Here is a 26564-nt window from a genome sequence, read left to right as displayed (position 1 = left end):
AGAGGGTATTATGCTTAGCGAAATAAGTCAATCAGAGAAAGACAACTATCATATGATCTCCCTGATATGAGGGAGTGAAGATGCAATATGAGGGATTTGGGGGGGTAGGAAAAGAATAAATGAAACAAGATGGGATTGGGAGGGAGACAAACCATAAGTGACTCTTAATCTCACAAAACAAACTGAGGATTGCTGGGGGGAGGTGGCCGGGAGAGGGGGGTGGGGTTATGGACATTGGGGAGGGTATGTGCTATGTTGAGTACTGTGAATTGTGTAAGCCTGGCAATTCACAGACCTGTACCCCTGGGGATAAAAGTACATTATATGTTTATAAAAAAACAAAAAACATTTAATAAAAAAAAGTAAATTCAGTGATAGAACAATATCAAGAAGAAGTCCAAATAGAAAACAAGAAAGTTTTGTACGTGTCTGAAGAAAAATGCTGATGTTGGCATTCAACCAATAACCATTTGTTAGGAACTGGCTATATGCCTTGGCTGTGCTGGTTTCCTTGGTTATCCCAGTTAAAGAAAAAACAAAAAACAAACAAACAAAAACCTCAGTTCCTAATCTCAACAGACTTGCCTTCTCAGCATAAGTACTATGAATGAAATAAGCATTGTTTAGCAATGGCACATAAACGGGGACTGGGAGATCCAACACAGCTACCAGGTTTCTAAAGACTTCCCAAAAGATATAATGTGTAGGCTGAGAATCAAAGAGAAATCAGTGTCCTCAAAGTGACTGTTCCTCAAGATATGTTAAAGAAAGATAAAGTAGAAGAAGAGAAAGGACTGAAGGTCCAGTTGGTCCAGAGAGGTGTTTCCTATGAAGGTATTACATAACACATGGCATACCGTGTGAGTTCAATTACTGTACCAATTAGCTTTATTTGAAGAATCATACTGGATGAAATGGATAGGGATGCAGAGTCTACAAAACCAACTTTGCATGTGCTCAATATGAGGTATATGTGGTTACATTTACCTGGATTTCAGAAATCACTACTGGATATACAGATATAAGAATTATTACATATAGGTTCTATTCAAAATCAGAGGACTTGATGCATATACTCCCCAAAGTGTATATATACTTTATACACAATGCAACAAGACCATTATTTTGTTATAGGGGTTTAACATTAAATTATAGTTGATGAGTGATTTTGGAGAGTCTCTATAGCAGTCCAAGTTATTTGTTACATAAATGTGTTTTATCAAGAACCAACCTACAAGCAAGGAAATGATACAGGTAGTGAGTGACCTTTAAGATATTAGCTTCAAAACAGAGAAGAATGGTTGTTGTAATATTCCATAGAAATACATTTACATGCACACACAAACTACATTTTCTTTATCCATTCATCTATCAATGGACACTTAGATTGCTTCCATATCTTAGCTATTGTAAATAAAGCTGTAATAGACATAGACATGCATATAGCTTTTTGAATTAGTATTTTTATTTCCTTTGAGTAAATACCCAGTAGTGGGATTACTAAGTCAACTTACTCAAATGCTTTTAATTACTTAAAAACATAGAGAAGACTATATGGGAGTAAAAGAAAATTTTAACACTGATGACATCACAAGGCACTATCAATAACACCAATCCAGAATATAGCCAAAATTTTAAAGAAATTTGGGAAAATGCAATGGAGACAGAGAATCCATAAATTACTGGATTGTGGTCCAAGTAAGTTGGTCTATAAGAAATTTCTTTTATTATGGTAAGCAAAATAAGTCAGTCAGAGAAAGAAAAATACCACATAATTTCACTCAGATGAACATAGGGGAAAGAAAAAAAAGAGAGGGAGGGAAATCATAAGTAACTATTAACTATAGAGAACAAACTGAGGATTGCAGGAGGCAGTGAGTCGAGGGAATGAGCTAAATGGGAGATGAGTATTAAGGAGGGCACTTGTGATGAGCACTGGGTTTTATATGTAAATGATGAATCACTAAATTCTACTTCTGAAATTAATATTACACTATATGTTAACTAACTAGAATTTAAATTAAAACTTGAAAAAAAACTTCAAGAAGGATATTTACAAACTAAGTCCACTGGTATATTAACAATATTATTAAAAAATGTTTCATGTGAGCCAGTTACCTCCTTGACTTTGTCATTGTTTATCACTAATAAACTTTGGCATCCCTGTATTCTAATAAAATAACTTATCTTTTTCACGCAGATTGGGCAAAAATCAGAAGTCAGAGATGGAAAAACCATACAATAACAACATTCAGTCTTCTGAGACTAATAGATGACCCACAACTTCAGGGTTTACTTTTAATTTTTCAATTTTTTACTTACTTATTAAGTGGAACTGGGAACCTGGCTATTATTTCACTTACACTAGTGGATTCTCACCTTAAAACACCAATGTACATTTTCCTACAAAATTTTTCCTTCTTAGAGGTTTTATTCACATCAGCTTGTATTCCTAGATACTTATATAATCTAGCAACAGGTGACAAGACTATCACCCACTGTACTTGTGCCATTTAAGCATTTTTCACAGACCTTTTTGGAGTAATGGAATTTTTTCTCCTGAATACCACATCCTATGAAAACTACGTGGCCATCTGCAAACCTCTGCATTATACCACCATCATGAGCAACAAAGTCTGTAAAAGACATCCTTTGTTGTTGGAGAGCTGGCTTGTTAATCATACTCCCACCATTTAGCCTAGCCAAAATCTGGAATTCTGTGGCTCAAATGTCATTGATAGCTTTCTCTGTGATGTATCTCCCTTCCTGCAGATTTCATGCTCCGACACATGAGTCATTGAGCAAATGGTTGTAGTTTGTGCTCTGTTGACCTTCATCACAACACTTCTTTGTGTGGTTCTTACCTACATATACATAATCAAGACATTTTAAGATTCCCTTCTGCCCAGAAAAGGAAAAAAGCCTTTTCTACCTGTTCTTCCCATATGATTATAGTTTATATCACTTATGGCACCTGTGTCTTCATCTATGTCAAACCTTCAGCAAAGGAATCAGTGGCCATTAATAATGGTGTAATAATGCTAACTACTTCCATCGCTCCTATGCTGAACTCCTTCATTTATACTTTGAGAAACAAGCAAGTAAAACAAGCCTTCAGTGACTCAATCAAAACAATTGCCTTATCTTCCAAGAAATAAAGGAACACTAAAGTTGATGATTTAAGTTTTAATAAAAGATTGGCTGCCCAAAGCAAGTATCATTGAGTTCCTAAAACATTTGCTCCTTTCTAATTCTCAAGTCCATTCAAATTAAATTTCTAAAAATATTTCTTGTCTCCAGCACATCCCTTACTTAGTAAGGTCACTTCTTGCAAATGTCTTTAATTAACGTTATATTAACAGTTTTCTATGAGGGACAAAAATACCACATCACATCCAGCCTTAAAATATACAAATAAAATATGTCAATAGATTCTGGGAAAGATTTTAGAAATTTCTCCAAGATAAACTCTTTGAAGGCAATTGCATTCCTGCTCAAATTAATATGCAAATGATATAAATTAAAAGCCAATGGAATTTCTGTACAGAGTTTCATTGTAGCTTACATTATCTGTCTTGAACATACAACTATACATTTTCAGCAGATTTGTATTTTAGGTGAGGCCCATAAGAGATGCTGCAGTACCCCATCCATATCCCATCTCATACCCACCCCCTCTCAGTCTTCCTGCTGTGACATGCACCAGCCTGACTTCCTGACTTCCAACTACCAGAAGGGACATAGGGCCACAGAGTTCTATTGTGCCCGTCTTTGAGGCAGGCTAGAAGTGTATGAAACCAAAACTCCTCAAGAGGAGTACTCATTCAATGACTGAGATGAATTAATGTATAAATCTCCCTTGACCCCCAAGTGGAAAAACTCTGAAGCATGTGTTTTACCCTTGTCCTCAGTTTGCACAGTAGGATGAAGATATCAGAGTAACTGTTCTTAAGAATCTTGAACCCCCAGATTCTCCTGCACTCTCTGATTTGAAGTGGTCCATTCTTCCTTGCTAGAAAATAATGTCCTCCTCCTACTTGGAAAATACAGTCCTCATCTGAACCAAATGCACTGGAAGACAGCACTTATTTTCCTTAAATCTGCCCCCGCCTCATGGCTTCTATAACAATGTCTAAGATTAAGTTTCAACATGGCATTCCTAAGAAGTACTTTCCCTCCTACAGAAGGAAAATATTCATCAAAATAGCTAATGTGTAATTGCAGGAATCAAGATAACAGTTCTAAGAATGGACAACGATGGTACTATACTTGAGTAAGGGTTAAACAAAATGCTAAATAAGGGAGAGATTGCTGATATAGGGCCACTCTTCAGTGGCTCATAATTTGACATCCTGGCAAAAACACCTGGAGCCAGTCCTAATGTACTATTAGTTTGACTCCTTGAAACTTGGACACATTGGAGCCTACAATAAATGAGGTAGAGATGCCAGAACATCTTCACACAGTGTTTATAAATGATGAAAAAGTCTCAAAAAGTTAGGAATGCTGGATTGAATTTATCAACTAAAACCAGAGAACACATAAACTGTGAGAAACCAAAGGAAATTCTCTTCACAAAACAAAGAAGCAACATTCTAGTAAAGACAACACCAGCATCACTGGAACCTCATGATGACTGTTCTTTGTAAATCAATGATTGGCTGCTATTTGTCAATGACAAGATTCAGAGTATCAAACACCAGGCAGCAACAACTTACAGTTAAGGGCAAGGTGGACTAATTTTCATTTACCTGGGAATGGAAACACACAGTCACTGACCTGTAGAGGTCTGTGACAATATCTAGCAGAATAGGACTGAGATGAGCAGCAAAACAGAGTATTATTTGAGCTATATAATCAAGAAGTTTCAAGAAAAAGGTTGAGGGAAGCCAACCCAATGGAAATTCTCTTACCCAATTGACATACATGAGCCAGTTTCCAACTGTCAAACCCATCTTTGAAGGAGAGGCCATGTCTTCTTGTGGAAGGATACTGTAATGCCGGAAAAAATACAGACAGGAGTTCCTGGGTGGCTCAGTGGGTTAAAGGCTCTGCCTTCAGCCCAGGTCATGATCCCAGGGTCCTGGGATCGAGCCCTACATCGGGCTCTCTGCTCAGCGGGGAGCCTGCTTCCCCCTGTCTCTCTCTGCCTGCCTCTCTGCCTACTTGTGATCTCTCTCTCTGTCAAATAAACAAATAAAACATTTTTTAAAAAATACAGACAGAAGTTTTTTAGTCAGTCCTTCCCCAAGAAGAGGTTTGGTCACCTATCAGAGTAATTCTAGACCTGGGGAAAAAGGGACTTCCAAATTTTTTTCAACATCTGTTAAAATTGACCTTTCAGCTTCTATTGGAACTGACTCTGACACCACAGGACACAAATACAAATAAAGCTTCTGTGTTTCAAGGCCAGGTGATGGAATCCTATCTAATTATTTTGCAATGGATCCAATGGATCTACAATCCCACCTAGTAATCATTTCTCTGGATCCAGAGTGTCTAAAAATCAGGATAGACAAATTGGTAACTATCAGATCCCTTTCATTCATCATTGATCTATGCATATAAGCCTGGCTAAAATAGGCAAAATTAACCATTATTTGCCCATGTGGTTCATAACCTGCAGTCGGAGAGAAAACCAGTACAACCACTACGGTAAACCTTCACTATATATTAAAGTGTAGGGACTAAATTTCATTCATTCTTTCCATAGGAATATCCACTTGACATGGCATTATTTATTGAATCTTTCCTTTCTCCTTCCAGCTGTGAATTTGCTGTAATTCAGGTGATCAAATAAGTCTGGATCTGTTACTAGAATTTTTATTTCATTTTGCTGGCCAATTTCATTTTTTAGTTTTTCTTGTACCAATAACACAACATCTTAATTACTGTAGCTTTATAATAAGTATTGATATTTTCAGTAAGCCTTCGAACTTTGTTGTACTTCAAGATTGTCTAGCTATGTTTTGTCCTTTGCATTTACATCTAAATTTAGAATCAGCTTTTGAAATTTTTTGAAATTAAAATGCTACAGTTTTAGGGCATCTGGGTAGCTCAGTTGGTTAAGCCACTGCCTTCAGCTCAGGTCATGATCCTGGAATCTAGGGATTGAGTCCTGGATTGGGCTCCCTGCTCAGCGGGAAGTCTGCTTCTCCCTCTGACCCTCTCTGCTCTCATGCTCTCTCTCTCTCACTCTCTCTCAAGTGAATAAATATTATCTTTAAAATAATGTTACAGTTTTATGGCATTGCATTGCCTCAATAGATAATTTAGAGAAAACGGACATTCGTATAATATTGAACTTTCTAATACATGACTACGGGATAGCCCTCCACTTTTTTTTCAGCAAAGGATGCTTCTATTTATTCTCAGTTTTACCATTACAAGTATTGGCTTCTACAAGATTATAGTTAAAACTCTTTGGAGTAGGATATTAATTTTATACATAAGGGCTAGATTAAAAAATTCAGTTTGGGGGGTCTTTGAAATAGTTTGAAATTTAGAAAAAAAGAAACCTAAATGATAAAAAGTTAAGATACAGAAGTATTCAATATGTTTGTATCCTTTATCATAAAAAACATATAATTAAGAATTCAACTATTTTTAAGTCTGAAAGTCAGATGCTATCAAGCAAACTGCCATGTACAACCCATAATCCTTTTAAATTTTCAACTCAAACAGTAAACCTTAATTTTCCAAATATTCTCAGAAAGAGTTATGAGAGGGGTGCCTGGGTGACTCAGTTGGCTAATCAGCTGTCTTTGGCTGGGGTCATGATCTCAGGGTCCTGAGATGGAGCCCCACATCAGGCTCCCTGCTCAGTGGGGAGTCTGCTTCTCCTTCCCCCACTACTACTACCCCTGCTTGTGCTCTCTCTCACTTGTTCTCTCCCTCTCTCAAATAAATAAATTCTTTAAAAAGAAAAAGAAAGGGGGCACCTGGGTGGCTCAGTGGGTTAGAGCCTCTGCTTTTGGCTCAGGTCATGGTCTCAGGGTCTTGGGATTGAGCCCCACATTGCACTCTCTGCTCAGCAGGGAGCCTGTTTCCCCCCCTCTCTCTGTCTGCCTCTCTGCCTACTTATGAACTCTCTCTCTCTCTCTCTCTCTCTCTCTGTCAAATAAATAAATAAATAAATAAATAAAATCTTTAAAAAAAAGAAAAAGAAAGAAAGAAAGAAAGATTTATGAGAAACATCTGCCATTTACAAAATGCAGCTTTCTTCAGCTTCATTTTCCTCAAATGAACCATGTGTGTTGTGAGGTAGCAATGATAGACTATGATTTTCTGTGGAGAGGATACCATCTATGCATAAACATTCCCTCGTCACAGGAAGAATGTGAATAACAAGAAGGAAAAGAGTCGCCCTTCATGTTTCATCAACTACTGGTGTTTTGATAGTGTTTTAAATGCCTGATTTCAGTTTTAGCCCTCCATTTATTTAAGTCATTCTAGTTTCTTATAATAGAGTGGTTTTTGTTTCCAGGACAGCAGTTTTGCACGTATTTTAATAGTTTTCTTCCTTGGTATTGAATATTTTTATATCACTATAACAGTATCAGTATTTTAATTTATTTTATTTTTATTTCCTGATTCTTTGCTATAAGAATAAATATATAATTTACATTTGAAAGGTGCAGCCACTTTGGAGAATAGTGTGGAGATTCCTCAAGAAATTAAAAATAGAGCTTCCCTATAACCCTGCAACTGCACTACTGGGTATTTATCCCAAAGATACAGATGTAGTGAAAAGAAGGGCCATCTGTACCCCAATGTTTATAGCAGCAATGGCCACGGTCGCCAAACTGTGGAAAGAACCAAGATGCCCTTCAACGGACGAATGGATAAGGAAGATGTGGTCCATATACACTATGGAGTATTATGCCTCCATCAGAAAGGATGAATACCCAACTTTTGTAGCAACATGGACGGGACTGGAAGAGATGATGCTGAGTGAAATAAGTCAAGCAGAGAGAGTCAATTATCATATGGTTTCACTTATTTGTGGAGCATAACAAATAACATGGAGGACATGGGGAGATGGAGAGGAGAAGGGAGCTAAGGGAAATTGGAGGGGGAGATGAGCCATGAGAGACTATGGACTCTGAAAAACAACCTGAGGGTTTTGAAGGGGTGGGAGGTTGGGGGAACCAGGTGGTGGGTATTAGGGAGGGCACATATTGCGTGGAGCACTGGGTGTGGTTCAAAAACAATGAATACTGTTACGCTGAAAAGAAATTTAAAAAAAAAGAACAATAATAAATCCATATACTGTTTCTTACTACTTAAAAAAAAGGAAATATATATATATTTTAAAGATTTTACTTATTTATTTGAGAGAAAGAGAGAACAAGCAGGGGTAGAGGTAGAGGGAAAAGGAGATACAGACTCCTTGCTGATCCAGGAACTCCATAAAGGACTTAATTCAAGGACCCTGTGATCATAACCTGGGCCTAAGGCAGAGGCTTAACCGAATGAGTCACCCAGGCACTCCACAATTTATATTGTACGTGACCTGAGTGACTTTGCTAAAGTCAGTGTTTAATTTTAATGTTTTCTGTAGATCCATCTGGATTTCCTATATACATAACCTGTTATCTATGATCAATAAAACTTATTTTTCCTTTTTCAATCAGCCTAACTTTCCTTTCTTCTTTCTTTATTTGGCCTCTTTAAGCTGGTCAAAAATATGGATACATTTTAACAATGTTTATTCTTCCGATTCAAGAGCATGGAATGGTCTTCCATCTTTTTGTGTCTTCTTCAATTTCTTTCATGAGTGTTCTGTAGTTCCTCAAGAACAGTTCCTTTACCTCTTTGGTTAGGTTTATTCCCAGGTATCTTATGGTTCTTGGTGCTATAGTAAATGGAATCGATTCTCTAATTTCCCTTTCTGTGTTTTCATTGTTAGTGTATAAGAAAGACACTGATTTCTGTACACTGACTTTGTATCCTGCCACGTTGCTGAATTGTTGTATGAGTTCTAATAGTTTGGGGGTGGAGTCTTTTGGGTTTTGCATATAAAGAATCCTGTCATCTGCGAAGAGAGAGAGTTTGACTTCTTCATTGCCAATTTGGATACCTTTTATTTCTCTTTGTTGTCTGATTGCTGTTGCTAGGACTTCTAATACTATGTTGAACAAGAGTGGTGAGAGTGGGCATCCTTGTCGTGTTCCTGATCTCAACGGGAAGGCTGCGAGCTTTTTCCCATTGAGGATGATATTTGCTGTGGGTCTTTCATATATAGATTTTATGAAGTTCAGGAATGTTCCCTCTATCCCTATACTTTGAAGCATTTTAATCAGGAACGGATGCTGGATTTTGCCAAATGCTTTTTCTGCATCAATTGAGAGGACCATGTGGTTCTTCTCTCTTCTCTTATTGATTTGTTCTATCACATTGATTGATTTGCGAATGTTGAACCATCCTTGTAGCCCAGGGATGAATCCCACCTGGTCATGGTGGATAATATTTTTAATGTGCTGTTGGATCCTGTTTGCTAGGATCTTGTTGAGAATCTTAGCAGCCATATTTGTCAGTGATATTGGTCTGAAATTCTCCTTTCTGGTAGGGTCTTTGCCTGGTTTGGGGATCAGGGTAATGCTGGCTTCATAGAAAGAGTCTGGAAATTTTCCTTCTGCTTCAAGTTTTTGAAACAGCTTCAGGAGAATAGGTGTTATTTCTTCTTTGAAAGTTTGGTAGAATTCCCCAGGGAATCCATCAGGTCCTGGGCTCTTGTTTTTTGGGAGGTTTTTGATCACTGCTTCAATCTCGTTACTAGATATTGGTCTATTCGGGTTGTCAATTTCTTCCTGGTTCAAGTTTGGGAGTTTATGGTTTTCCAGGAATGCATCCATTTCATCTAGGTTGCTTAGCTTATTGGCATATAACTGTTGATAATAACTTCTGATGATTGTTTCTACTTCCTTGGTGTTAGTTGTGATCTCTCCCTTTTCATTCATAATTTCATGAATTTGGGCTTTCTCTCTTTTCTTTTGGATTAGTGTGGCCAATGGTTTATCGATCTTATTGATTCTTTCAAAAAACCAACTTCTAGTTTCATTGATACGTTCTACTGTACCTCTGGTTTCTACCTCATTGATCTCTGCTCTAATCTTGATGATTTCCCTTCTTATGTGTGGAGTTGGTTTGATTTGTTGTTGATTCTCCAGTTCTTTAAGGTGTAGAGACAGCTGGTGTATTCTGGATTTTTCAATTTTTTTGAGGGAGGCTTGGATGGCTATGTATTTCCCCCTTAGGAGTGCCTTTGCTGTATCCTATAGGTTTTGGACTGAAGTGTCTTCATCCTCATTGGTTTCCATGAATTGTTTAAGTTCTTCTTTGATCTCCTGGTTGATCCAAGCATTCTTAAGCAAGTTGGTCTTTAGCTTCCAGGTGTTTGAGTTCCTTCTGAACTTTTCCTTGTGATTGAGCTCCAGTTTCAAAGCATTGTGATCTGAGAATATGCAGGGAATAATCTCAGTCTTCTGGTATCGGTTGAGTCCTGATTTGTGACCCAGTACGTGGTCTATTCTGGAGAAGGTTCCATGTGCACTTGAGAAGAATGAGTATTTGGTTATTTTAGGGTGGAATGTTCTGTATATATCTATGAGGTCCATCTGGTCCAGTGTGTCATTCAATGCTCTTGTTTCTTTATTGATTTTCTGCTTTGATGATCTATTTCTGAGAGAGGCGTGTTAAGATCTCCTACTATTAATGTATTCATATCAATATGACTCTTTATCTTGATTAACAGTTTTCTTATGTAATTGGCTGCTCCCATATTGGGGGCATAGATATTTACAATTGTTAGATCATCTTGGTGGATAGTCCCTTTAAGAATGATGTAGTGTCCTTCTGTATCTCTGACTACAGTCTTTAGTTTAAAATCTAATTTGTCTGATATGAGAATCGCTACCCCGGCCTTCTTTTGAGGCCCATTGGCATGAAAGATGCTTTTCCATCCCTTCACTTTCAGTCTGGCTGTATCTTTAGGTTCCAAATGGGTCTCTTGTAGACAACATATGGATGGGTCCTGTCATTTTATCCAATCTGCAACCCTGTGTCGTTTTATGGGCGCATTTAGGCCATTCACATTGAGAGTGATTATTGATAGATACGTTTTTATTGACATCATATTACCTTTGAAGTCTTTCTTTCTGTAGATTGTCTCTATATTTCTGTTCAGTGCTAGTCTTAGGATTTTTCCTCTTTTATAGAACCCCCCTTAATATTTCCTGCAGTGTCGGCTTGGTGTTTGCATAGTCTTTTAAGCCTTGCGGGTCTTGGAATCTCTTTATCTCTCCATCCATTTTGAATGTCAGTCTTGCTGGATAAAGTATATACTGCCTAGAGCAATCTATACTTTTAATGCCATTCCAAACAAAATTCCACCGGTATTCTTCAAAGAGCTGGAGCAAATAATCCAAAAATTTGTATGGAAACAGAAGAGACCCTGAATCGCTAAGGAAATGTTGAAAAATAAAAATAAAACTAGGGGCATCACGTTACCTGATTTCAAGCTTTACTACAAAGCTGTGATCACCAAGACAGCATGGTACTGGCATAAAAACAGACACATAGACCAGTGGAACAGAGTAGGGAGCCCAGATATGGACCCTCAACTCTATGGTCAAATAATCTTTGACAAAACAGGAAAAAATATACAGTGGAAAAAGACAGTCTCTTCAATAAATGGTGCTGGGAAAACTGGACAGCTATATGTACAAGAATGAAACTCGACCATTCTCTTACACCGTACACAAAGATAAACTCAAAATGGATAAAAAATATCAATGTGAGACAGGAATCCATCAGAATCCTAGAGGAGAACATAGGCAGTAACCTCTTCGCTATCAGCCACAGCAACTTCTTTCAAGATATGTCTCCAAAGGCAAAGGAAACAAAAACGAAGATGAACTTTTGGGACTTCATCAAGATCAAAAGCTTCTGCACTGCAAAGGAAACAGTCAATAAAACAAAGAGGCAACCCACGGAATGGGAGTATATATTTGCAAATGACAGTACAGACAAAATGTTGATATCCAGGATCTATAAAGAACTCCTGAAACTCAACATGCACAAAACAATCATATCAAAAAATGGGCAGAAGATATGAACAGACACTTCTCCAATGAAGACCTACAAATGGCTATCAGACACATGAAAAAATGTTCATCATCACTAGCCATCAGGGGGATTCAAATTAAAACCACATTGAGATACCACCTTACACCAGTTGGAATGGCCAAAATTAGCAAGACAGGAAACAATGTGTGTTGGAGAGGATGTGGAGAAAGGGGAACCCTCTTACACTGTTGGTGGGAATGCAAGTTGGTGCGGCCACTTTGGAGAACAGTGTGGAGATTCCTCAAGAACTTAAAAATAGAGCTTCCCTATGACCCTGCAATTGCACTACTGGGTATTTACCCCAAAGATACAGATGTAGTGAAAAGAAGGCCCATCTGTACCCCAACATTTATAGCAGCAATGGCCAACGGTCGCCAAACTGTGGAAAGAACCAAGATGCCCTTCAACGGACAAATGGATAAGGAAGATGTGGTCTATATACACTCTGGAGTATTATGCCTCCATCAGAAAGGATGAATACCCAACTTTTGTAGCAACATGGATGGGACTGAAAGAGATTATACTGAGTGAAATAAGTCAAGCAGAGAGAGTCAATTATCATATGGTTTCACTTATTTGTGGAGCATAACAAATAACACAGAGGACAAAGGGAGATGGAGAGGAGAAGGGAATTGAGGGAAATTGGAAGGGGAGGTGAACCATGAGAGACTATGGACTCTGAAAAACAATCTGAGGGTTTTGAAGGGGCGGGGGGTGGGAGGTTGGGAGATCCAGGTGGTGGGTATTGTAGAGGGCACAGATTGCATGGAGCACTGGGTATGGTGCAAAAATAATGAACACTGTTACGCTGAAAAAAAAATTAAAAAAATATATATGGATACAATGTTAATTATAAATAATGAGAGTAGTTTTCTCTTGTCTCAGAGGGATAGCTTTTAATATTTATCACTAAATATGGTATCTCCTAAAGAGTTTACTTTTATTTTTTAAGTTTTCTGCATCAAATTAAAGAAATTCCCTCTACTCCAAGTTTGTCAAGATTTTTATGATGAGTACTGAATTTTGTCAAATATTGCTTTTAATCTATTGAGATTAACATATGATTTTCATCTATTTCTGTAATGAATCATTAATTTGTTTCCTAATACCAATCAATCTCACATACCTGGAATTAATTCAAATTGGTCTTAATGTGGCACCAATTTTATATATCACTGGATTTAATTTGTTAATGCTTTTTAATTTTTCATATGCCAAAGAAAGATTAGTCTATAAGTTTAACTTATTCTCTTTAACTTGACAGACACTAATGTCAATATTATGCTGGTTCCATAAAACCAGAAAGGGATTTTTCCTCTTTATCTATGCTCTGGAAATTTTTTTAAAAGAGTTTATTAATTTATTTGAGAGAGAAAGAGAGAGCAGGAGGAAGAGCAGAGGCAGAGGGAGAAACAGACTCCCCACTGAGCAGGGTGCCAGACATGGGGCTCCATCACAAGACCCAGAGATCATGATCTGAGCCAAAGGCAGATGCTTAACCAACTGAGCTACTCAGGTGCCCCTATGCTCTGGAAATTTTTTTGTAAAATGGTAAAAATGAGTAACTTTGCAACTGTTTTTACAAGGACTTTATGAATGAAAGATTTTGTTAAATGTGATAAATCTAAGGGGATTATATATTTCTAATCTGAAATATTAAAAATAATTATTAAATAATAAAATGAGGGGGCCCCGGGTGGCTCAGTGGGTTATAGCCTCTGCCTTCGGCTCAGGTCATGATCCCAGGGTCCTGGGATCGAGCCCCACATCGGGCTCTCTGCTCTGCGGGGAGCCTGCTTCCCTCTCTCTCTGCCTGCCACTCTGCCTACTTGTGATCTCTCTCTGTCAAATAAATAAATAAAATCTTTAAATAAATAAATAAATAAATAAAAATAAAATGAATGTGACCATGACCCATTAATTGCTCATTAGCTTTGTCACAGATTTCCTTTAACCTCAGTTCTCCTTAGGTACATTGACCCTTCACATTCTATTATAATATGCTATACAAGTTATTTTTATCATATATCATTAGTGTCTTCTGATCAATCCCAGGGGAATGTTTTCTTTGTATTGTTTTGCTTCTTTTCCCTTCTCAATAGAATCCCTTGGGTATATAATTAATTAAAGGATATAAGAACACTCATATTTTTAGCATGTAAAATTAACAATGAACTATTTCCCTACCTGGTGGATATAAGAACACTTTTATCAGATTTTCCTGAATTTTTTCCATTTCCAATTGTAAAGAATATAGAAATAACTTTCACTTGTATTAATAATATATATGATATAATTTGGACATATTCACAGCAAAGGCAAGAGAATTTATCTTGTCTAAAATAATATTAAATACAGTACTACCCAAGTCCATAACTGATCTAAGTTCAAACTTACATACAAGAGTGAGGTAGACACAGAAAATTTACAAAAGCACAGCATATATTCCATCTTTCTGCATTAAGTTTCAACTTAAAAGCTATTTTTCTTTCAATTTCTTACTGAAATAATATTGTCTAAACTTTGAGTACATTCATAATCCATTACTAGCTCTTTTTTTTCATATCCTAGAAGAAAATATGGGAAAACACAGGAATTAAGGTAAACATTTTAGAGTTGGATCTATTATTTTTAATTGTAAATCAAGATAATTTTGTAAATTAAGATAATCAAAAGCAGATATGTATGAGTAGCTTGATTTTTTTTTCTTTTTGGTTAATCATTTTACATCTTTTTTGGTATAGAAATACAAAATGTATAAACAGTATCTATTTACAAAATGCACTTAAATCTGTCCATTGATTTTTTTATTAATTATATAAGCTTTAAATAGCAATGCATAAACTGAGAAAAAAAGACTAAGGAAACGATCTCCAGAAAGAGAGAAATCTTCACTCTATGATCATCATTTTGTCACATTTTACTTATCAACTTATTTTTGTCTGATTATACCTTCCTAGAGAGCTATTTTTCCACTTATTAATATAAAAAATAGGAGTTATGAAGATGGTGATTACAAGACAATAGATGTGATAAAGACTCCATTACTTCCATTTATCAGCCAATAAACACAAAGCAGCTTTAGACAGAAGATACCATGAACTACTTTAAATACTTTCTCACTTGATTCTGGAAATCACCATGATATTCAGACAACCCTCTGGACTAGATCAAATTTTATTTTTTAAATCAAACTAGGAGAAAACTATTAAAGAAGCAATACATAATTTTTCTGGGCAGGCATGAATTTTGACATGAGAGCTGCAAAAAAGAAATAAACTTAAAATGGTGAAAAGTTTAGATATATGGTAGATTTTAAAAGACAGCTTCCCATATTAGGAAAGAAAGTTATTTCTTTCACCTGGGTGGCTCAGTGGGTTAAATCCTCTGCCTTCAGCTCAGGTCATGATCCCGGGGTCCTGGGATCAAGCCCTGCAGGGGCTCTCTGCTCAGCGAGGAACCTGTTTCCTCCTCTCTGCCTGCTTCTCTGCCTACTTGTGATCTCTGTCTGTCAAATAAATAGATAAAATCTTTAAAAAAAAAAAAAAAAAGAAAGTTATTACCAGCAGTCCAAAGTTTCACAGGTAAAAATGATTCCAAAGAAAAAAAAATTTACTTTGTTTTTGCTTATTTGTGTTTTGTTTTTTGCTCTTAGGGATCATGTTAATGGTAAACTTCATAAGGAAATAATGCAACAGATCTACAAAACATTCTGAAGAAGGAGGAGGAGGTAGACAACTCTCGATATAGGTCTTACAAACAATACAGCTAATTTCTAAAATGTTTTAGGGTGTTGAAAACCACTACCTAAATTGTGCTTGCAAGAGTTTGTGCGTTTTTGAATTTACAGGACAATTTCTCCTTTTGTTTATACTTATTTACTTTTCATTGTGTTATGTTAGTCATCATAACATACATCATTAGTTTTTGAGGCAGTGTTTCAAGATTCACTGTTTATGTACAACACCCAGTATTCTTCTTACACTTAAAAGCTATCCATTTTCATAACTGCAATCTTAAAAGTAAAACCTGATAAGTAGATACCTTCCTTAATTTTGTAGAGAGGATTTTAGTTTTATGTACAAGATTGGACAAATGATCTATGAAATCTCTTTTAAATCTAAGATTCTGTGACTATGTTCTATGATTTTCAGACCCATCTGCAATTTTCTGACTTCACACCGAATTAGCATAGATTTTGAATTACGTTCTTACTACTGCCATTCATGAAGCAGTAATATATATTATAATGAGTCTTAAACATGTCATGTCCTGTGCTCTTTCTTTTTTTTTTTTTTTTTTTTTAAATTTTATTTTTCATAAACATATAATATCTTTTTATCCCCAGGGGTACAGGTCTGTGAATCGCCAGGTTTACACACTTCACAGCACTCACCATAGCACATACCCTCCCCAATGTCCATAATCCCAACCCCCCACACCCCCCCATTAACCCTCAGTTTGTTTTGTGAGATTAAGAGTCACTTATGGTTTGTCTCCTTCCCAATCCCATCTTGTTTCATTTACTCTTCCCCTACCCCCTTAACCCACCATGTTGCATCTCCTCTCCCTCATATCAGGGAGATCATATGATAGTTGTCTTTCTCCGATTGACTTATTTCGCTAAGCATGATACCCTCTAGTTCCATCCATGTCGTCGCAAAAGGCAAGATTTCATTTCTTTTGATGGCTGCATAGTATTCCATTGTGTATATATACCACATCTTCTTTATCCATTCGTCTGTTGATGGACATCTAGGTTCTTTCCATAGTTTGGCTATTGTAGACATTGCTGCTATAAACATTCGGGTGCACGTGCCCCTTTGGATCACTACGTTTGTATCTTTAGGGTAAATACCCAGCAGTGCTATTGCTGGGTCATAGGGTAGCTCTATTTTCAACATTTTGAGGAACCTCCATGCTGTTTTCCAGAGTGGCTGCACCAGCCTGCATTCCCACCAACAGTGTAGGAGGGTTCCCCTTTCTCCGCATCCTCGCCAGCATCTGTCATCTCCTGACTTGTTAATTTTAGCCATTCTGACTGGTGTGAGGTGGTATCTCATTGTGGTTTTGATTTGTATTTCCCTGATGCCGAGTGATGTGGAGCACTTTTTCATGTGTCTGTTGGCCATCTGGATGTCTTCCTTGCAGAAATGTCTGTTCATGTCTTCTGCCCATTCCTTGATTGGATTATTTGTTCTTTGGGTGTTGAGTTTGCTAAGTTCTTTATAGATTCTGGACACTAGCCCTTTATCCGATATGTCATTTGCAAATATCTTCTCCCATTCTGTCAGTTGTCTTTTGGTTTTGTTAACTGTTTCCTTTGCTGTGCAAAAGCTTTTGATCTTGATGAAATCCCAATAGTTCATTTTTGCCCTTGCTTCCCTTGCCTTTGGCGATGTTCCTAGGAAGATGTTGCTGCGGCTGAGGTCGAAGAGGTTGCTGCCTGTGTTCTCCTCAAGGATTTTGATGGATTCCTTTCTCACATTGAGATCCTTCATCCATTTTGAGTCTATTTTCGTGTGTGGTGTAAGGAAATGATCCAATTTCATTTTTCTGCATGTGGCTGTCCAATTTTCCCAACACCATTTGTTGAAGAGGCTGTCTTTTTTCCATTGGATATTCTTTCCTGCTTTGTCGAAGATTAGTTGACCATAGAGTTGAGGGTCTATTTCTGGGCTCTCTATTCTGTTCCATTGATCTATGTGTCTGTTTTTGTGCCAGTACCATGCTGTCTTGATGATGACAGCTTTGTAATAGAGCTTGAAGTCCGGAATTGTGATGCCACCAACTTTGGCTTTCTTCTTCAATATTGCTTTGGCTATTCGAGGTCTTTTCTGGTTCCATATAAATTTTAGGATTATTTGTTCCATTTCTTTGAAAAAAATGGATGGTACTTTGATAGGAATTGCATTAAATGTGTAGATTGCTTTAGGTAGCATAGACATTTTCACAATATTTATTCTTCCAATCCAGGAGCATGGAACATTTTTCCATTTCTGTGTGTCTTCCTCAATTTCTTTCATGAGTACTTTATAGTTTTCTGTGTATAGATTCTTAGTCTCTTTGGTTAGATTTATTCCTAGGTATCTTATAGTTTTGGGTGCAATTGTAAATGGGATGGACTCCTTAATTTCTCTTTCTTCTGTCTTGTTGTTGGTGTAGAGAAATGCAACTGATTTCTGTGCATTGATTTTATATCCTGACACTTTACTGAATTCCTGTACAAGTTCTAGCAGTTTTGGAGTGGAGTCTTTTGGGTTTTCCACATATAGTATCATATCATCTGCGAAGAGTGATAGTTTGACTTCTTCTTTGCTGATTTGGATTCCTTTAATTTCCTTTTGTTGTCTGATTGCTGAGGCTAGGACTTCTAGTACTATGTTGAATAGCAGTGGAGATAATGGACATCCCTGCCGTGTTCCTGACCTCAGCGGAAAAGCTTTCAGTTTTTCTCCATTGAGAATGATATTTGCGGTGGGTTTTTCATAGATGGCTTTGATAATATTGAGGTATGTGCCCTCTATCCCTACACTTTGAAGAGTTTTGATCAGGAAGGGATGCTGTACTTTGTCAAATGCTTTTTCAGCATCTATGGAGAGTATCATATGGTTCTTGTTCTTTCTTTTATTAATGTGTTGTATCACATTGATTGATTTGCGGATGTTGAACCAACCTTGCAGCCCTGGAATAAATCCCACTTGGTCGTGGTGAATAATCCTTTTAATGTACTGTTGAATCCTATTGGCTAGTATTTTGGCGAGAATTTTTGCATCTGTGTTCATCAAGGATATTGGTCTGTAGTTCTCTCTTTTGATGGGATCCTTGTCTGGTTTTGGGATCAAGGTGATGCTGGCCTCATAAAATGAGTTTGGAAGTTTTCCTTCCATTTCTATTTTTTGGAACAGTTTCAGGAGAATAGGAATTAGTTCTTCTTTAAATGTTTGGTAGAATTCCCCCGGGAAGCCATCTGGCCCTGGGCTTTTGTTTGTTTGGAGATTTTTGATGACTGTTTCAATCTCCTTACTGGTTATGGGTCTGTTCAGGCTTTCTATTTCTTCCTGGTTCAGTTGTGGTAGTTTATATGTCTCTAGGAATGCATCCATTTCTTCCAGATTGTCAAATTTGTTGGCGTAGAGTTGCTCATAGTATGTTCTTATAATTGTCTGTATTTCTTTGGTGTTGGTTGTGATCTCTCCTCTTTCATTCATGATTTTATTTATTTGGGTCCTTTCTCTTTTCTTTTTGATAAGTCTGGCCAGGGGTTTATCAATCTTATTAATTCTTTCAAAGAACCAGCTCCTAGTTTCGTTGATTTGTTCTATTGTTTTTTTGGTTTCTATTTCATTGATTTCTGCTCTGATCTTTATGATTTCTCTTCTCCTGCTGGGTTTAGGGTTTCTTTCTTGTTCTTTCTCTAGCTCTTTTAGGTGTAGGGTTAGGTTGTGTACCTGAGACCTTTCTTGTTTCTTGAGAAAGGCTTGTACCGCTATATATTTTCCTCTCAGGACTGCCTTTGTTGTGTCCCACAGATTTTGAACCGTTGTGTTTTCATTATCATTTGTTTCCATGAATTTTTTCAACTCTTCTTTAATTTCCTGGTTGACCCATTCATTCTTTAGAAGGATGCTGTTTAGTCTCCATGTAATTGGGTTCTTTCCAAATTTCCTCTTGTGATTGAGTTCTAGCTTTAGAGCATTGTGGTCTGAAAATATGCAGGGAATGATTCCAATCTTTTGATAACGGTTGAGACCTGATTTAGGACCGAGAATATGATCTATTCTGGAGAATGTTCCATGTGCACTAGAGAAGAATGTGTATTCTGTTGCTTTGGGATGAAATGTTCTGAATATATCTGTGATGTCCATCTGGTCCAGTGTGTCATTTAAGGCCTTGATTTCCTTGTTGATCTTTTGCTTGGATGATCTGTCCATTTCAGTGAGGGGAGTGTTAAAGTCCCCTACGATTATTGTATTATTGTCGATGTATTTCTTTAATTTTGTTATTAATTGGTTTATATAGTTGGCTGCTCCCATGTTAGGGGCATAGATATTTAAAATTGTTAGATCTTCTTGTTGGACAGTTCCTTTGAGTATGATATAGTGTCCTTCCTCATCTCTTATTATAGTCTTTGGCTTAAAATCTAATTGATCTGATATAAGGATTGCCACTCCTGCTTTCTTCTGATGTCCATTAGCATGGTAAATTCTTTTCCACCCCCTCACTTTAAATCTGGAGGTGTCTTCAGGTTTAAGATGAGTTTCTTGTAGGCAACATATAGATGGGTTTTGTTTTTTTATCCATTCTGATACCCTGTGTCTTTTGATTGGGGCATTTAGCCCATTAACATTCAGGGTAAGTATTGAGAGATATGAATTTAGTGCCATTGTATTGCCTGTAAGGTGACTGTTATTGTATATTGTGTCTGTTCCTTTCTGATCTACTACTTTTAGGGTCTCTCTTTGCTTAGAGGACCCCTTTCAATATTTCCTGTAGAGCTGGTTTGGTACTTGCAAATTCTTTCAGTTTTTGGCCTGTGCTCTTTCTAACAAAAATTGTGTGCCCTATTTACACACAATTTCCGTAGAATTTAAGTGAATTCATGAATATTCTCAACTCTATTCATGTACTCAAGGCTATACCGGATATTCAGTATGGATAAAATTTAAAAAGAACAAAGGTGTAGTATTTAAATGACTCTGGATTACTAACACAATACTACTAAATTGGCTATGAACCTGTAAACTTTGTAGAAATAAAAATGCCTAGATCTTATCCAAGGTATTTGAATGAATACACAACCTCGGCTGTGTGTTGGTCATTTAAAGATTTACCAACTTTAGAAAACTGGGATTTAGATATACACCCCAAACAGACTCTTTAATCCGAGCTTCAATTTCTTTCTCTAAGAAGTAAGGATTATAATACTCTGTTCAAAGAAGGTTGTTGGAGATATTAATAAGAAAATTTATGTAAATATCCAAATACACTACATGGTGTGTTGCTGGAGATGAATGAATGTTAGCTTCTCTCCTTCTTTGTTTATTTGTTTTTTAATTGACTCTAGCAAATAATCTTAACCATTTTTTTAAACTCTTTTTATCTAGCTTTGTTAAAACCTGTAAGAGAGAAATGAGGAATCATTCAATGCAGACAAAGTTTATTCTTTTGGGTCTGACAGATGACCCTGAATTGCAGGTTGTAATTTTCCTCTTTCTATTTTTTACCTACTTGTTGAGTGTAACAGGAAACTTAACCATCATCATTCTCACTCTGCTGGAATCCTACCTGAAGACACCTATGTATTTCTTCCTAAGGAATTTCTCCTTTTTAGAAATCTCGTTCACAACTGTTTGTATTCCACGGTTCCTGGTGAGCCTTGTGACAAAGGACAGAACTATTTCCTATATAAGTTGTATGACTCAGTTGTTTTTTTTTTTTATCTTTTTGGGAGTAACTGAATTTTATCTTCTGGCGGCTATGTCCTATGACCATTATGTGGCTATATGTAGACCTCTCCACCATACCACCATCATGAGCAACAAAGTTTGCTACCAACTTGTACTCAGCTCTTGGGTAACTGGATTCCTGATCATCTTTCCTCCAATCATCTTGGGACTCAAGCTGGAATTCTGTGCTTCCAATGTCACTGATCACTTTATTTGTGATTCTTCTCCCATCCTGCAGATCTCTTGTTCAGATACACATTTCCTAGAGCTAATGTCCTTTTTCTTGGCTGTGCTGACACTAATGGTCACATTGTTGTTAGTGCTTCTCTCCTATGGCTACATTATCAAGCTAATTCTCAAATTCCCTTCTGCTCAGCAAAGGACTAAAGCCTTTTCTACCTGTTCTTCCCACATGATTGTAGTTTCCATCTCTTATGGTAGCTGCATCTTCATGTATATAAGACCATCAGCAAATGACAGAGTGACTTTAAGCAAAGGAGTGGCTGTGCTCAATACCTCAGTTGCCCCCTTATGGAATCCCTTCATTTATACACTAGGAATCAGCAAGTGAAACAGGCCTTTAAGGACAGGGTTCAAAAAGTTTTATTTGCCTCAAACAAATGAAAAAATTCTAAAAAGTATGAAGGGGTAAAATAAATAAAAATATTGCCCTTTTATTTTTTTTTTAAAGATTTATTTATTGGGGCACCCTGGTGGTTCAGTTGATTAAGTGGCTGCCTTTTGCTCAGGTCATGATCTCAGGGTTCTGGGATCAAGCCCTGTACCTGGCTCCCTGCTCAGCAGGAAGTCTGGTTCTCCCTCTCCCCATGCTCGTGTGCTCTCTCTCTCTCTCACTTGCTCACTCTCTCTCAAATAAATAAAATCTTTTTTTAAAAAGAAAAGAAAAAAAGATTTATTTATTTATTTGCAAGAGAGAGAACAGGGGGGATGGGGGTAGAGGGAGAGGGAGAGAGAATCTCAAGCAGACTCCCTGCAGAGGGGAAAGTCCAGAGAGTACAGAGCCCAACACCCAAAACAGGGCTCCAGCCCAGGACCCTGAGATCATGACCTGAGCAAAATCAAGAGTCAGACACTTAACTGTCTGAGCCCCACACAAGTGTCCCAAAAATGTTGGCCTGTTAATCTTGCTTTATTTTGTTTTGCTTTGTACATATTTTCAAATTATTCCACAAATCTATTCTTTTCTTGATTTCAGAAATACGGAATTTTAAATGTGATATTTCTCACAGGTCATATTGTATGAAACAAATGTTTTCAATGAGGTTCTGTATGAGGTTGCATGTTAGATGCTTGTCCAGAACTTGGCATGAAAATGAAATGTTCATAGTCAGAATCATATTTTTAGAACAAAAATGAATATTTGAAAGAGATCACAAAATCACTTATTCAAGAAAGTAGTTTAATGATAATATATAGCATTATGTTATGAATATAATATATATAATATATATAATAATATAAAGCATTATGTTATGAAATAAATGAACATATGAAGCATTATGTTATGAAGAATTACATAAGTGTCATTTCTAACATGTGAGCAGATTGCAGAAATTATAAAGTAAATCAAAGTAAGATAAAATAATAATTTCTTCTAGAAAATACTTTTCATTCAGTAAGGTAAGAATAAATTTTGAGCTTTGTATGGGTCATGAATGAGAAAAAATGATCAAATTCTAAATGACCCTAAATGAAAATGCTTTTTTAATTAAAATTCTAAAATTTTGAATTCCTGAAAGAGATAATGTCTACTTATGCCAGTGAATTGAATTTACTACGTAAGAAATTATTTCATTGTCTTACTTCAAAGCTTAAAGTATATTCTATGTTTTCCACAGGATTTTCCTGATTAAATCTATTGTCTCTATCTAAAACATTTCTTATTTGAATGCAATAATCATTTTCTCATATAATGCTAAATTACATTTTAATATTCTATTCCAGTTAATCAAGCCTTTGGTGATGTTACTAGTAATAATAGCAATACAGAATGAATTCTCAGAAAAGTCAGCAGAGTCAGTAGGAAATTTTTCTTCTTGCACCAAGTTGATTTTAATGTAAAGTATCACTATACTTTGAACAAAAGAAATGTGAAAACGAAAATTTGGAAACATTAATGCAAATTCCCTAAAATAAAGACTGATGTTTATAACTTATTGAAGGAAAAATTAAATGAATGTCAGAGGTCAAATTCAGAGTCTCTGAAAAAGATCATTATATTTCCTCTAAAATTTAGTTGAAAATTAGCTTATATAAAATATATTAATACTTGCATTTTAATTGTTATTATTTCCTTCATAGTATAATCATCCATATGGTTCTTTGGAACTTTGAATTGGTCTATAGGAATATCTGAGAGTAGGGAAAAATATTTCTTAGATCCTATTCTCTTGAAAACTTATTATGTGAGATTAACAAATTTAGCTCTGTTAGTAGAAAAAAAGTGAAAGTATATATGATGACCCAAGTTTGAAAATATGTTCCATATTATACCCTATATTTTAGTCAGTAATAAAGATTAGGTGCAAAATATTTCCTTTGAGAGTCTACAAATCTGACATATTGTAGAATGCCTATCAAAATTAAAGATCTAAATTGTAGTGTATTTATACCTAGCTGCTCTATAAAGAAATAGAGAAAATACTTAGTTACTTCCTGAAATTATTTCAAGATTGATTATTAAAATAATCATGAGAATAAAGGAAGATACTTATATTCATGTTTTTTCTTAGATTAAAACATGATTTAATTAAAAACTAGTTATCCAAAGCTATTAACAAAGTTAGCTTTATTAGTAGAACAAAAATGAAAGCATATATGATGACCTGAGTCATCACATGTTCAAAATTAAGAAGTCTAGGGTGGCTCAGTGGGTTAAGCCTCTGCCTTTGGCTCAGATCACGATCTCAGAGTCCTGGGATAGAAACCCTGTCTGGCTCTCTGCCCGGCGGGGAGCCTGATCCCCCCCACGCCACCTCTCTGCTTAATTTTGATCTCTGTCTGTCAATAAATAAATAAAATCTTTTAAAAGTTAAATTAAATTAAGAAGTCTAGGACAAATGTGTATTTTATAGCAAAAATCTGAATGTTTGACTGTCAAGTGAACATTTCCACATACAGTAATAGTGGAGATAGTGTTACAATACAAGATATGAAGAAGTATTTATGATCTAGTATTGATTCCAAGATCACTGTGTATTTGCCTTCAAATAGTTGATTAATTCTGCATATAAAAATATATAAACACTATATAGAAGTAGAATACTTAGACCTAAAGCAGTCTGAGCCTTACATAAATTATTAAATAATGAGCATATTCTTAAAATTTTAAAAACACAGCAGCTACTAAGTTTTACAAATATATCTATTATATTGAGCCAATTATTAACAGGTAGAAATATGAAGACAGAGTACATTTTCTGAGTGCATTCTAAAGACTGAAACTAAACCTGTTGAATTAAGTAATGTAAATTTTTGGCACTAATTGGGTCCCATTATTCATGTTAGATTGTAAGCAATTCTGACAGCAGGGTGTAGTTTCTAAATACTATTTCTCATTGAAAGGAACCAGGACTTCTTGGAGAAAGAGCTGTTTCCAGCTTAGCGGTAGGAATCATATGAACTAAGCCTAGAACACTTTTTTGTGCCAGGTGGAAAAGAAACAAAAATATGAGGACACAGGAACCAATTTGGATCATACCTACTAGTCTAAAATAGGACAATTTGGGCATAAAAATACAATAATGTGGCTGTAATGTGTGGAAACATATCAGATATATAAAAACCCATGAGTGTATACATTATAAAAGGAAATTGATTAATCATCAGTGGAAGTTGCTAGGATATCAAGTTACTACTCCAAAACATTGATGGAGGAGGGGAGGAACCAAATGTTTATCCTGTCTGCCTGTGTATAATGTAATTTAGGTAATCAAACAGCTATCAAAAAAGTTGTGAATTCACAAAAACAAAAAAGAAAACAGTGGTTTGGACCTCTTTAACCCTACAGTCCTCCATTCTACCAGCTGAGCTACCAAAAGGTACAATGGTTTGGACCTCTTAATGTAATAATGGATCTAGACAATGCATTAGTATGTGCTAAAAACCATTTGTGAAATATTGATGGTGATATTTATAATAGATATATAGGCTGACAAGATGGACACACTGATCAGTCTAAGTATTACTAAAAGTAGATCAAGCAGACTACACAGCTCATAATGTAACACAATAGAAAGCATACAGTCTCATCTGTAAACTTTTTGTTAAAAATATGAATCTAAATTTAATTAATAATTAAATACAATTAGCACATAAGAGGTAATTGAGTAAAGAAAAAACAAGTAACACCATCAGGAAGCAATCATTTGAGTAAGCAAGGACATTATACACTACAAATGATGTCATGTCTCCATCAATTCAAGAGGTAAAAATGAAAGGACTGTAATAGAAAGAGTCGTAAGTAACATAACAACCATATACAATGTGTGGGGTTTGTCTGGATTTTGATTCAAACACCTTACTTGTGAAAAAAAGAAACACAAAACAAGGCATAATCATGTGAGAAAAGGAAATAAGAAAACATACTGAATATGAGAATCTATTATGATTTATTGATGATACTGATATTGGTGTGATGGTAGGTCAAAGATAATTTTCTTATCAGTTAGATATACTTACCGACAAACTTGTGGGTAAAATGCAATGAATTTATAGATGAAACAGTATAAGATGAAATGCCAATCAAAACATAAAACAGGGGGAGATGACAGAGAAAAATAATTTTAACATTGATAATTATGAAACCTGGGCAAGGGGAATATTTCTGTTAATTATTTCATCTTGTCTTCTTTTGTGAATGCTTAAAAATTACCATTTGAGAATGGCTTAAGTACCTAGATTACTAAATCATTTTCTATAAAATTTATCTGCTTGTTGAGATTGGGATAAAAATCATGCCATGTC

The 26564-nt window shown here is 36.0% G+C and overlaps 1 protein-coding gene and 1 pseudogene across 1 annotated transcript; both read left to right on the top strand.

The window, feature by feature from the left end:
* The first annotated feature begins 2544 nt into the window (after positions 1–2544).
* On the top strand, positions 2545–3158 carry LOC111160130 (annotated as a pseudogene).
* An 18103-nt stretch (positions 3159–21261) lies between these two features.
* Positions 21262–22149, top strand: LOC111160174 (olfactory receptor 6C6-like). Its single transcript, XM_022523063.1, has one exon. The coding sequence runs from the start codon at positions 21262–21264 to the stop codon at positions 22147–22149; it is 888 nt and encodes a 295-aa protein (XP_022378771.1).
* The last annotated feature ends 4415 nt before the right edge of the window (positions 22150–26564 follow it).

The sequence above is a fragment of the Enhydra lutris genome, unplaced genomic scaffold (genome assembly GCF_002288905.1).
Source record: "Enhydra lutris kenyoni isolate GAN:26980312 unplaced genomic scaffold, ASM228890v2 scaffoldscaffold74, whole genome shotgun sequence".
NCBI classification, from domain to species: Eukaryota; Metazoa; Chordata; class Mammalia; order Carnivora; family Mustelidae; genus Enhydra; species Enhydra lutris.
Note: the sequence above shows the minus strand (reverse complement) of the source record. Positions and strands in the feature narration are given on the sequence as shown.

Bases quoted from the DNA above. Each gene is read 5' to 3' on its own strand.
- LOC111160174 (XM_022523063.1), top strand. From the start codon at position 21,262: ATGAGGAATCATTCAATGCAGACAAAGTTTATTCTTTTGGGTCTGACA.